At 39.1% G+C, this 13,922-nt stretch overlaps 1 protein-coding gene across 2 annotated transcripts in view; it reads left to right on the top strand.

Annotated features, from left to right (window-relative positions):
• The window catches only part of LOC121949391 (aryl hydrocarbon receptor), a 46,305-nt gene that overhangs the window by 19,911 nt on the left and 12,472 nt on the right, over positions 1-13,922 (top strand). For both annotated transcript variants that reach the window (XM_042495063.2, XM_042495064.2), the window contains exon 3: positions 11,615-11,724. In XM_042495063.2, coding sequence (XP_042350997.2) covers positions 11,615-11,724 — 110 coding nt within the window. The remainder of the gene's footprint in view (positions 1-11,614; positions 11,725-13,922) is intronic.

Below are 13,922 nucleotides of genomic sequence, written 5' to 3'. Positions count from 1 at the left end.
CTATAGGTTTGTCACAATAATTAAGTTATGTTAAGGATGTATGGGCATGACCTTGATATTTTGCAGATCGTTGTGTTGACTTGTGTGCTTGTTTGCTCATGGATATCGTCAACATTTAACCAAAATGATGCAAAAATAAACAGCGGGGTTTTCCTGGTGGTTATAGGACTTGGACACAGCCATTGCCTTTTTATTTTCTCTCCACACCCGCCTATTTAAACAAATCAAAAGAAAAATAAAACTTTGAGGAGACACAGTCACTAGCTTACCAACCCCTTCAAACAAGCCAAAAATGCTGTCATTTGTAGTTTTAGTTTCTAATAACTTCATTCTCCACTCTGTAAAACCACCAGAAAACCATCTGTTTCTCAGGCCGACTATACCACACCTGCCGTATTATAGTGGTAAGCTTGTCTATTGGCCAATTTGTATTGTCTGACTGAGTAATTTTTGGCCTCTCCTGTTAAGGTACTATAATGTTATATGTACTTTTTTGTATGTACAAAACCATGTTAAATATTTCCAATGTCTAAAAACAGTAGAAGTATATATATATATATATATATATATATATATATATATATATATATATATATATATTCCAATAGCACTCCTAATGAAGGTCCATCTCTAAAAATAAAAAATCTGTACTTGGTGACAGATGTTATAATTGCCACTGCCGCAAATAAATGGATGTTTGAGAAACCATGAATGCTATTACATTACTTTATACCAATGGCATGAAATAGTCTAAAAATGACCATAATATCATTTATCACTATCATTTTTTTAAACCAATTATTTCTCAACAAGAGTAGTAATTGTGACAGGCCTTTTACACGTTTCTCTCTAAGTTTCTGAAGATCTAAATCAATGGACTGCACCTGTAAACGTATTATCTTTGATGTGTACGTGACGGTTGCTTCTCATTGCTGACAGTGTGATGTGGGTCAAATCTGGGTCAACACATAATCAGCTGACACTTCCTCATTAAATTCCTCCTGACCTGGTTGAAAGTTGGTGGTAACCAGTGTTGACCAGGCTTCTTAATTAAATCAATAATAATGATGTTAAAAGTAGTTTTAAACTTGAAGAGACTAAGAGAGGGGAAGAATACATGCGTGAGAAAGAAGAAGAGAAAGGAAATTCAACTGGTAGTTATGTAATGTAAATTGTGCATAATTTCATGGTTTAGCAGTAAATTGTAGTAAACTGCAGACTGGTGTCTCGCTACTAACAGTTAACATAGATTATACATTCAATAGTCGTCCCATATTAACATTAACAACGCCTGTCCTGTGTAAAAGTGGTATTGAGGTGTGAATTAAAACAGACCGCCCCTGAACGCTTTCACAGGCATCAGACACGTTCACATAGACAGACACTCATTCTTTACCTGTTGGCACTGGCATGGATGTGAGATGTGATACGTCTGTAATGACATGGAGTGTCAACTTTCTCCTTATGTGACACGGCTGGTTGATTAGTGCCCAATCGAAGCCAAAAAAACTGTGTTGTTCATTATTAGGAAAGATATCAGATTGCAGCATGGAGGATCTCAGCGTTGCGTTTGTCTACTTTTAATAAAGTCATCAATCTTCTTCAGTATCACCTTTAGATGGCCACATACAAGTAAAGTTTGGACTAGACCCTTTGTTGTGTAATAGAGCTAATTTTAATAATTGAAAAGAAAGCGCATTGTTAGCATGAGTGCAACTCACTGCATGTTTACTCATGAGTGTAAGCTTCCTTTTTTATTCTGAAACAAGCATTTACATCTTAAAGAGGGTATTCAGAGCATATTAAACACGGGTCTTAACATGGAATTGGTAGGATTGTAATGATGCATCAAATCTGGATCAATACAGGGTTTCCCACATTCTTTAACTTGTGGCAACCCGCCACGTATTGATTCTGTACTTTCGGAGCAGGACCTACGTTAGAAGTGCTATTTCTCCACACTCTTGTAGCAAAGAGGATACTCTGGGCACAGATGGAGCAGCAGGACATCAGATGCATTGAAAGTGAAACTTAACTGTTCAGTGCGCTGGGTCTTAAGGTTTGCATTCACTCTCTTCTGCAGCAGCTGCTCCTCTCATCCATCAATCTTGTCTGATCAGCACTGATTGGATCGAAGGATTAATTGTCCAACCCACAATGCAAACTTCAGTGGAGTAAAAAAAATAACTCATGAAGAGTTCTGCCTGTGCCGCGTTCATGGACCTGTGTAAATATTTGAATTTAGAGAGGGGATATAGAATGATAGCACAAATGGAATTACTGCATTATATATCAATTAAATGATCAATGATCCAATATTATTGATACAAAGTGAAAAATCATTATATATTTTTGTCTTTTAAACCAAATTTATTTTGAAATTCCTGTTGCACGTCTATGTCACCATTTCCATCCACCTCCTTCTGAATCATTCAGACTGTGCTGACAGTCTAGCACCAGGCAGATCGTGGTAAGCAGCCAAAAAAGAAGACCCCTAGGAAGAGTATCGTGGCAGACTTTGTGATATAAGAAAATATCTTATCAAAGAATCAATGTAATATCGTATTATGTTAAAACTTCTCCTAGCGACTCCTAGGAGGTAACTGAGCAAGCTGCTACCATGTAACGACACTAACTTTATAGCAGTTTTAAACAATGGCAACAGTGCTAACAGAGTTAAAAGTTACAATGCATACAATGCAGTCTTGATCAGTGGTAACCACTTTAGTGTAGTGCAAAGTGGCGTCAATAAGCTAGCCGGTAGGATACAGACATTCACTAACATTAAAAGTATCACTGGCCCAGTTTACCACAACAAACCACAGATAAACTCAGATTACAGCATACTAGGGTAGCAAGACTTTATTCTCTACCCAGGATACTGTTACTCTTTTGTATCTTTACATCGCAAATAGTGTTTTCCTGCTATATTAAAGAAATACTGTTTCACAGAGATAATGGCCCCAGTCACTGTTTGAATCTTGTGAGAAAATGTTTTATAGCTGAAAGGTTTTGTAAAATGTTTAAAGACCTCTGCATAATGTTAAGTTAAAAACACCGGGTCAATGCTGTGTTGTACCATTTCACCCAAAAATAAGCTCTTGAAAGAAAGTGTAGAAAGCAAACACACATTTCCAGATATACACACATAGACAGCTGTGCAGTCTGATAAGCTCTAAACTTCCTCTATTTAGGAAACTCTGTAGAGTTAAATAACTTAAAGCCAGCCTTAGTTTCAGATGAGCTGAATTTGCACAACACATTTAGACAGAAAATGGTTTTATGCAGTGATAGATTTTTCTTTGCTGAACGAGATCACCGTGGTTGCCTCTCAGGGGTTATCCCAGTCAAAACATCAGCCTAGGACGTGTATTCAAGTGGGGACATGCCCAGAACTTAAGATAATGATCCCATAAATTGTAAGGTAAAAGAAAAGGCTTTAGAGAAAAGAACAAACATAAGCAATTTCAGGGGATACGAGTGAGATTTAAAGAGCTGATAATGAAACTAGCTATTTATGGCTGCCTTGAAAACGGCAGATCTTTTTTGGAGAAAGCTGGACTGTTCGCCTCATCGCGTGACTTTATGAGGCAGTACTGGATATTTTGAAAGGCTTGTGGCTCGCTGCTGCTGAAAAATGTGGATTTGCTTTCCAAGTTCATTGAAAACATCCAGGGCCTGTTAGCAATCATAGTTGATGTGGTAACACCGTATCATGTGCTATAATTTGATATAATTTGGTATTCGGGATATCTGAACCATGTACACAGAAACCCATACACATGACACAAGTGTAACAGAGGGAATAAAGAGGTAAGAAGAACGTTTTAAGTCCTGGCAGACGTTTGCAGCTCGGAGGAGAGAAAGTATCAGAACGGGGAAGCCCAGTCTTGTTTGTTATTGAATCCTGATGGGCTCATTATGAGGATTTTTTTTTTTGAACGACGTGTGTTTTACTTATACATGCCCTTAAAACCTCAGCATAATTCACCTGTCATCTCCATATCATAATATGTGAGAGGAGGACATCTCACTGAGGTGACAGCAGTTGCCTGTTGGCTCTTGATTCATGACTCGCCTTTCAGTATGTCGTGAGAATGCAAGCAACCGCTGGGAGACAGATTTAATCATGTTTTCATTTTTTCCAATTTCCATTCTCTGGAAGGTTTGTTCTCAGTCTCTCCTCCAGCTTTAAAACCACAGCGCTACATCTCCCTTCATACCCAAACCTTTTCCTTTTTTTTCCTGTTGGCCGGAGCTGAGCTCGCCCACCAACGCTTTCTGTGACATTTAGAGTCTTCCAAAACTGCTCGTGTTTGTTTATGTGTCGAAACAAAATCAGCTGTCGTCCCACTCAGAGTTTGGTTGGGGGATCAGAGACACAGAAGATGTATTATTTCATTTATTTAAGGGCCTTGATTAAAATCTGTCAGGATTCGGAAGGAATCTGAAAACATAAACAGTGATTTTTATCCAGGATTGTGGTATATTAGCTTTTAGTGTTGATTGTAATTTGCATATATTTACAGGATTCAGACATTCATATTGCAAGTACTCACTATATGTGGGCTAAATTTAGCAGGCAAAGTTGGTATTTGTGCCTCAGACTGTTGCCTTACATGATTCCTTCCCTCTGAGAGCTTTGATGAGCGCCTGGAGACTGATAAGAATCATTTTTGCGATATGATATGTGAGGCACGCCTAACACAGCGACCTAAATTTTGCTTCTTTTTTTTTTTCTGTGTCTGTGCCCAGTACCAAACCGATGACAATACTTATCAAGCAGATAAAAAGAGTCCAGACAGCCAAAAATAACTGAGCGGGTGTTGATTAAAAAAACAGATGCCCTCAGACTCCACTACCACCAGCACTACCAGCAGCAGCAAAACAGACATTGTGTCTTGAATGGTATATAATCACTGTTTATTTTGATCATCAAGGCCTGCTTGTGGGTTCTGTGCTGCAGCACACAAACCTTTTGAAACCTGCAGTACAACCCTGGCTCAAGAAAGCTTTTGAAGGCCATAAACACAACTAAATGGCCAGAACAAATGTTTGCATTGTTCGTCTCTGCAAACCACTGATATGTTTCATTTGTACGTTGTTAAATAACACATAGGTTGAAAGTTTACATTTCTCTATGTTTCAGTAACACTAAGGTTAACATGGCTAGGTTAAAGCACAAAAAACACTTATGATTTGGAAAAGATTATGTCTTGTCTTACAATGCCTGCTATTTGTGGCACTATCGCGGCAAGAAGTGCAGTATCGATATCTTGGTAAAACACAACTGCTTTTTGTCGCACTATGACGTCTGGAAACACAGCAATATCTCAGTTTACAACAACTGCTTTTTGTTGTACTATCTCGGCGAGGAATGCAGCCGTGTCTCCATTAAAAACAATGATTTCAGGGCATCCGGTGGCTCAGTGGATAGAGCAGGCACCCCATGTATGAAGGCAATGTCCTTGCCGCAGTGGCTGTGGGTTCAACTCCAGCTCACAGCCCTTTGCTGCATGCCGTCCCCTCTCTCTCCCCCTTACATGCTGTCACTCTGTTCTATCAAGTGAAGGCAAAAATGGCAAAAAAAAAAAGTTTTTTCGTGGCAAAATTTCACCAGTATCTAGGCAGGAAAAGCAGCAATATCTCAGTAAACAATCGCTTTTTCATGGCACTATCCTGGCTGGAAACGCAACAATGCAAAAAAACAAATGCTTTTTTATGGCACTATGTAAGCTGGGAACACTGTGTTGTCTCTGTGCATAATAACCACTTTCCATGGCAACCACGTCTTGGAAAAAAATAATCTTTCTCGTTGCACTATCTTGGCTTGAAATGCTGCAATGTCTCTGTAAAAACAACTGCTTATTGTGGCACTCTCCCAACAGGAAACGCAGCGATGTCTCGTTAAAAAAAAAACAACTGCTTTTCGTGGCACTATCCTGACTGGAAATGCATCAGTGTCAACAATCGGTTTTCGTAGCAGTTTCCTGAGCAATTATTTGCTTAATCATAGCCGGTTTTGTTGTTTGTTGGTCTTGAACAGTGGTCTGCAGCTTGGCAGGCGTCTGGTCCTAGGTGTCACGACATCCACCATCCCCTCCGCCTCCTGATGAGAAAGCTCATGTTCCAGGTCACTTTTGAAAGGTTGATATGATCGGTATAAAACCTTCAAAATGTTAAATGTATTCGTGTTTTGCAGAAACATACAAACACTGCAAAATGTACATGGACTTTTAACATACACACACACACCCCACCCCCAACTTTGTAATAACACTTCAAAATCCAAAAATTTGTAATATAAATTATTTTATTACAAAATAGCACCTCCATAGCCATAATAAGCATGTGCAAACCTCTGTTTTTCATCCAAAGCTGCTCTTTACTTCCGTTGCTTGACATATGAGATGACACTCTTGTCTGATCATGGAAAAAAAAACATGAGGCTGTTTCCTTCCCCTAAAGTCATGGAAGTAAACGGGGACATTAATCAAAAGACTAATGGGAGGTTGAACCTGTGGACTGAGTGATCCAGCTGATTGGCTGCTAGTTGTTGCAAGCACTGCCCTTTCCTGCACATCTGCGTGAGAACACACATCTCTGTACAGGATCTACTGGAACTAAATGTTTTCAAATCAAGATAATATTCCCCTATGCATTGCTGGCATGCTTTATTCTCTCTCTGAACCTGGCAGTCTTCCAACGCGTGACAGCATTTCCTTTTTCTCTCTTTAGTTTCAGTGTGTCCTAACTACTCCGTGCCACATGCTAATACTTTAAAGTAGAAACTGTAGTTTTTCTAGTTCAGCTTCAAGCATTTCAAGATTTAGTTTCTGTTTTATTTTCCATTGTTTGAACACGACCCCAAATATATGACTTAAGCCAGTTATGTCTGTGTTTTATTCTCACTATTCAGGGCTTCGAGCTTCACTGACACTACTTTGTACTTTGACTTGTTTTTCTTTGCTTTAACTTGTTTCCCCGAAAAACTCCTCCTCGGCTCCTCACAGTTCTTTGGATTTCACTTAATTACCCCATGATGAAAAGACGTCAAATCCGTTAAAGGCTACCTCATCCCCTGAGTGACAGGGATGTTTGCCTGGAGTGAATCTCGCATCAAAAGCATGCTCCACATTTCACAAATCCCATAATGGCCTGTTTTCTCTGAAAGAGGAAGCGACAGTTTGATGCTGAGAAGTGACCTCTCGTGGTGTCAAATTACACTTTGGCCTGAAAAAGTTTTTAAAGTATTGGAAAAAGCTTTTAGGGCAGCAGTAAAATGTTTTGTATGAGTGCGTAACATCACAGCTGGATATGGTATATGCTTTAGTGACTGTTTTGCCAACAGCCATAAAATGTGAATTTCCCAACTTTGTTTTTTAGATATCAGATGTCAAAAGCAAATCTAACCACTATTACATTACTATTCTTACATTAGACTTTTTTTTTTGAGAATACCTCAGTAATCCATAATAATGTAATGTGAGAACTAGAAAATGGACATAACTGTAAGTGTCTATTCACACCATCAGATGTCATCAATTTATAAAAAGTATCGAAAAATTATTGTGCAACAATATTTGGCTCATATATGAAAACCCCTCTCCTGCTCTGTGAGGGCATTGTGTGTGTGTGTGTGTGTGTGTGTGTGTGTGTGTGTGTGTGTGTGTGTGTGTGTGTGTGTGTGTGTGTTTGATGTTAGTGGGAATCTGTGTTTCTGTTCCTTCACTACCTCCCACAAACTTACAGGAATGTCTTTCCAACTTCTGGTCAAGCTCTGGCCAGGAATCATCAAACATGTTTCTCCTGCAGCCGCACGGAGAACTGTAAGTGCACACGAACAACTCCGCAGCGCCATTAAGTGTTGAGCCGTTCGCAGAAAAAGAAAGGGAGGGAGAACATGATGCAGAGTCGACCACTGGGGAAGAAAAGCCTAATGAAAACAAACAGACGGCCACAATGAGGCCCACTTACTCACGCAAACACTGAATTAAGGAAAAAAAATCAAAACATGAGCGATGTGGCGGATAATCCAGATTTGGACTTCATGAGGCAGGGTCTACGCTTGCTTGTGTATGTTTGGCTGAATGTGTGCATGCCTGTTGATTGACGTGATTTTAATTTTCGTCTACGTGGCTGCACATGTAACTCAAATTTTATTCCGATTGTTGTTGTGTGCATAGATTACATTGTGTGTCAGAACGGCAGCTTTTTGTGGTGCAGACTTGTGATTGTCAGGCTGTGCAGGTCTGGATGTTGTTGTAAACACTGTGTGAGTTCTCGCTAAAGGGTGGGGAGTGTCTACTGTATGTGTCTGTGTTTGAGGGGGAGTGTTCAGGGGCCCCTTCCCTACTTAAAGGAGTTGCGTGACAGGACTGGACAAACGGGTTGGGAGAGGCCATATCCTGGGATTTTCCTGTAGTGGCCGTCCAGATAAGGGAAGCGCTCTTGTCGGCTATTGCTTACAACAAACCCCCAGGGACAGATGCAAGAGGACACAGTGTGTTTGTGTGTGTTATGTCTGTGTATGTGTTATGTGTGTGCAGATATGCAGGCTGCCAGATCAGTTCACCGGCAATGAGAAAACCTGTCTTTTGGCGGGGGATCAACAATTGAAGCTCAACTCGAGCCAGACAGCTGATCCAGCACACTCATGATCCTGCAGTCCGATTTTATATTGATCCCAAAAGAGTACACTGTGTGGCCACATGGGTGTATCAGTGAAAGGAACAGTATGTTATTTAATACGCCATATAATGTGGATATACCCTCTAAATCAAACATATCATAAGAATTCAGCATAAATCCTAAAGTTACATTATGCAAAAACTGTCGGTCACGGTTTGTAAACGGTATCATTAGCTAAAGTAAAAATGAAAGCCAACTCCATATTCAGTCTTCTTGCAGAACAAGCTTTGTCTGTTTGCTGTTTTCTACGCTATATTGTTTTTGGCGCTGTGTCCGCTATAGGGTTGCAAATTGTAAGCACTTTCCTTAATCAGTTATTGGTTAAATTGACGATCGACTAATCAATTAATCATTACTTGAAAACATAAAAAGTTTGCTCATTTCAAACAAAATACCTTTTTTTATCCTCAAGTAAAGCCTATAGAACATATTGCATATACTTTTTAGTTAACTGATTAAATGCCACATGTTCAATTAAATTCTTAAGGAGCGATTAATAAATCTTCAGTTATTTGTTTTTCCTGGATGCGTGCTACTTACAGTGTGGCACCTGGTCACTTTGGTAAAGTTACGAATTCGCCTGCACACTTTGCCCAGGAACAGCCTAAACACAGAGAAAAAGAAGAATGATACCTTGGCAGTTAACCGCTGTCAAAACTCTGTTTTTTGGCTTGCTGTGCCACATCTAACTTATACTTTAGTCGACTTCTGCATCGTATCCAGCCTTAAAGCTTGCAGCTTCAGCATGTTCAACCACTTGGGACCTTAAACCTGCAGAATTATTCCAATGTTAACATCTCTCAGAACAATAGCATGACTCTTCTGAATGTGAGAAGCATTTTAAACATGACATGACATGTCGGGGCTGCTCAGAGAACAATGACGAACAGTGAGACGACTTTCAGCAGGGACTGAGTGACTTTACCCAGATGCCAAGGTAAAGCCAAAACAAACAGCGGGGCTTGTTTGTGCACTTGGTGAAGGCCGTCGTTCCATTTGGACATGCACACTGCCTTTTACAAAGTGATGCAACTCCTGCTCACACTGGGGGTTTGATTATGTGTCTGCACCAAAGGTACCCAGGCTCCTCACACATCTCACTATTATAAAAAACACAACAGAGACGTTGCCAAGTTTTCGTAATCCCATACCTGGAAATGGTTGTCTAAACTGGCTTTGTTCTCTAGCTGACATGTTTTCAACACTCAGCGGCTCTAATGAATGTCAGCAGTGTCCTGTTACTTCAGATTCTTTCAGTCTGAGGACCTCTGAAATAATGCTGATGAAGGTGGGGATCAGTCGACAACTTCGAGTACAGTCACATATGTGATGGGTGGACAGACCTCTTAAGTGGCTTCATTATATTAACAGAAGAGTGTGTATCTATAGCCTCAGAGAAGAGACCCATTGTGCCATTCTCATCCTTCAACATGCCGAGGCAATGAAACCGTTTCTCAGACATCAAATAAACCTTTTACTTCAAAATGAATAATCAATCAAGCTACATGCTGTGCATCTGGAATGTGTATGAGAGACTACAAACAGTATGTCTTCAGGCAAGATGCAAGATTTGATGCTGTTGCCATATGATATTTTGCCAAGTGCACTATATAAAAGGCCCATTATCTGCTCCCCTGCACAATGCTGTGTATACAGTGACAGTTTTGAACCCAGAGACCCCGACTACTGCCATTTGTTACAACCAACAAACTTGCTTGCGTGCATGGTTTGTGCTTAAATACCTGTCAAATAGAACGTCCATAACTTTTCCACAGTGCTTTAGGACTTAAATGATTCCAAAACATATAATTTATTTCAGTGGAATGGTAATAAAGTCATATTTCAGACTTTATTGTTTGTCTTACTCTCTGTATGTGGTTATGGCTCTCTACTTTATTAAAAAGTCAGTGATGATTGATAAGAAGCCGCTCTAAGAAAAAACTTTAGAGTAGAAGAGATAAAAACACTTTTCCATTTACTTTATTGAAATTACAGGGAGTCCTGTATAAGGGATGGTTGGGATTTTTTGAAGTGGGGTTGTATGAGGTACTTATCCATATTCAGTATATTACATACAGCAGATGTCTGTTGGCACGCCCCCAGTTTGGAGCTGTAGTGCTGACACGGAAGCTAAGCAATGTACTGCTGTGGACGGAGGCAGCAACATAATGTCCTCCCTTAAAACATCTATAAGCGTATGTTATGTTGAGAGTATTTTTACTGCTTTACCTTTCTGTCGGATAGCTTGTTTTTACAGAGATGCTGTTAAAGGCTTAAGTTCCCCATCTACGCTCTAGTCAAAGCCACCAGACTCCATTGAGAAAAACACTAATTTAAAATTAAGGAACATGGACTACTACTGATGATTCGATCAACGAATTACTTTGTGTTATTGTGTGACTTGGTAAATCCAAACCAACGCTTTTAAATGCCAAAGTCACACAATAACACAAACAAAATAGCCGGTTGAGGCAGCTGCAGACCAGCATCTCCTGCATTCAGAGATGTTAAATCATTGTTTTTCTCAATGGAGTCTGTCTCAAGAGAGTGATATAAAGTCTGTAGTTCCCCACTGGGAAATAGCAATCCGAAAGTAAGGTAAAGCAATGAAAATACTGTAAGTTGATGTTGAATTTTCTTAATATGTGGCTAAAATATGTCTTGCTCCTCACCCATCCACAACAAGAGGTCCTATGTTGCTTAGCTTTTGTGGCAGTACTTCTGCCAAACTGGGGGTGTGTAGACTACCATCTACTGTAGGTAATACACTGACTATGGATAAGTACCTCAAACAATTGTACTACAAAAATTGTCAATATTTCCTTTAAACCAATAGTTTTTGAAAGAATAGTGTTGTAGAAGTGAACTGAACTGAATTAAAACGTTTAAGATGTTAATGTAACCTCTCCTTTGTTTTGTGCAGGGGCCATGAAGAACACTAACAACAGTCTGATGTTTCCTGGAGTGAACGGGCAGAACGGGAACAACAACGTGGACACCGCAGACTTCTCTGAGGGGGACCTGCTGCTTCAGGTAAAACACTGACAAGTTCTTGGTGAATTAAATAGTGAATATAAACTATTCCCTTTTCTCCCGGGGACCTCCATGAACTCTCTCAAGGACCCCTGAGGGTCTCCAGACCTCTGATTGACAACCACTGCTATGGAGGACAACATGGAGAACAGCAGTCTGAGACATACGCTGAATTAAAACGGTCTGCTGGCGGGTGTTACAGAGGAGTCCTTGACTTGATTTCACAGCGCGATTGTTTGGAGGACAGAATGATTGACTTCTATTTCTCATGCTTTATTCATTAACCCTTAAAAACCTGTTTCGTCATCAGTTTTCTTGTGCTGCTGATGTCAAACTGACCTCTTACAGCCATTTAACCCATTGAAACGTGAAAAACTGGTTTGATTTCTTTTGAAAACATGGTGGAAAAGGCAATGAGCAACTTGGTAAAAAATGTCTTACAAATTGCAAGACATTAGTGAAAGGTGACAAAGAAAATATATTTATATTTCTATATAATTATTCTAATTTTATATTTTAAATACTGGAAAAATACTCTAAAAAAAGATTTCTGCAGTTTTTTCTTGTTTCTCTTTGTTTTTACTTTTTGTGTACTTTTTACTCTTTTTTTGTAGGGATGCACAATAATATCAGGATGTCATCAGTATCAGCAGATATTGGCTTTAGAATGAAATATTGAATATTCACGCTGATTTTTGTTGATATCACAAACCAGTATTTCTGTTTTTTTTTTTAAGAATTATCGTTAACCATAAGTGTAAGTATTTTTTAAATTTTGCACAATGAATGAATATTACATACACTGAAAAGCTGAAAAGCATTGTATTTTACATCTCCATCTGCTGATGCACCACTGTGATAAGAGTATGTATAATATGTTAATATTCTAAAGTTTAGTGGGAAAAAAGTCGACATTTTGATATCTGTATTGTATATCTATTAAATGAGTTGTTATATATCGGCATATGAGATATCAGCAAAAAAATCCAATATCATGCATCCTTTTTTTGGCTTATTTTTGATCATTTTCTTGTAATTTTTTTATTCATTTCATGTTATTTTTGGGGATATGTGTTGTTACGTTACTCACTGCCTTCTCCCCAGGTTTTGAAAGAAATCAAACCAATTAGCTCAGGTTTCAAAGGGTTTAAAAGCATCGCCAACGTAGCTACATAATTACTTACACCTATGTTGATCACTGTTCACTTGTGAAAATAACGTGTAGACAGTCTGTCTGATCTGAGAAGCAAATCTGATTTGCCTGTAGCATAGCATAAATGTCATTTATTTGCAAAAAACAACAGATAAACGCGCTATCCCTGTAAGAAATACCTATTCTTACATACTGCCCAATTTTAACTGACGGCAGGAGGAGCAGGGTCATGAGGCCAGCACAAACTCAAACACAACAAATTAAATCCAGTAACTTTAAAATAGTATAAATACACCTTTAAACACTTTGATTGAATGCTATTACTGTGCGTTGAAGAAAAAGTCCTACAGCCAGATTGATAACTAAACCGCCTGAGGCTAGCAGGTGCATTAATGCACAGTCAGACTTTGTTTATTTGTGCGCTAGTCGTGTTGTATAGAGCTAATCCAGATCTCTCCATGCAGGAGGAAGTTTTGACAGGTGAGGCTGCTCCTCTCGGCGACTCTTGCCAAAGCTCGGCCACGCTTTGTGGCTCATAACAAAACCTGTGCATTGTCATGTGCTCTGCACCTTGTTTACTGAGCTCACCTGTACATTTTCACACTTTGTTCTACATAATGAGCACAACGGGCAGTGATTGTGTAATACAAAGGGCTGTTGAAAATCCGCAGCTGGTGGCGTTATTTGGATTTACAGTTGTTTGTTCCCTGTACAGCTTCTCTCAAACTGAAAAATGGATAGAAAAGAGCATAAGTATCACTCAGCAATTATTATCATTATGAATGATAATAATAATATAGTTCTTTTAATTATTTATTTATATTTTTTTGACCGAATGTCTGACAGCATCTCACATCTAAAGACAATGTGAGTCTTTTGTCACAGTAGCATTTTGAAAAGACTGAGGATCTTGCAGGATCACTAATTGCAGGACTATAGCGAGGTTTCTTTTGAGATTATTTCCCATCCTACTTCTGATAGAAAACATTACACCAAACTTCCTTTAAAAAATGTGACATTTAAAAAGTTCTTATGTATCACAATA

This window comes from Plectropomus leopardus, chromosome 10 (genome assembly GCF_026936395.1).
Source record: "Plectropomus leopardus strain MGB_pleo_1.0 chromosome 10, ASM2693639v1, whole genome shotgun sequence".
NCBI lineage: Eukaryota > Metazoa > Chordata > Actinopteri > Perciformes > Serranidae > Plectropomus > Plectropomus leopardus.
The sequence above is the reverse complement of the archived record's forward strand: the minus strand, read 5'-3'. Positions and strand labels throughout refer to the sequence as shown.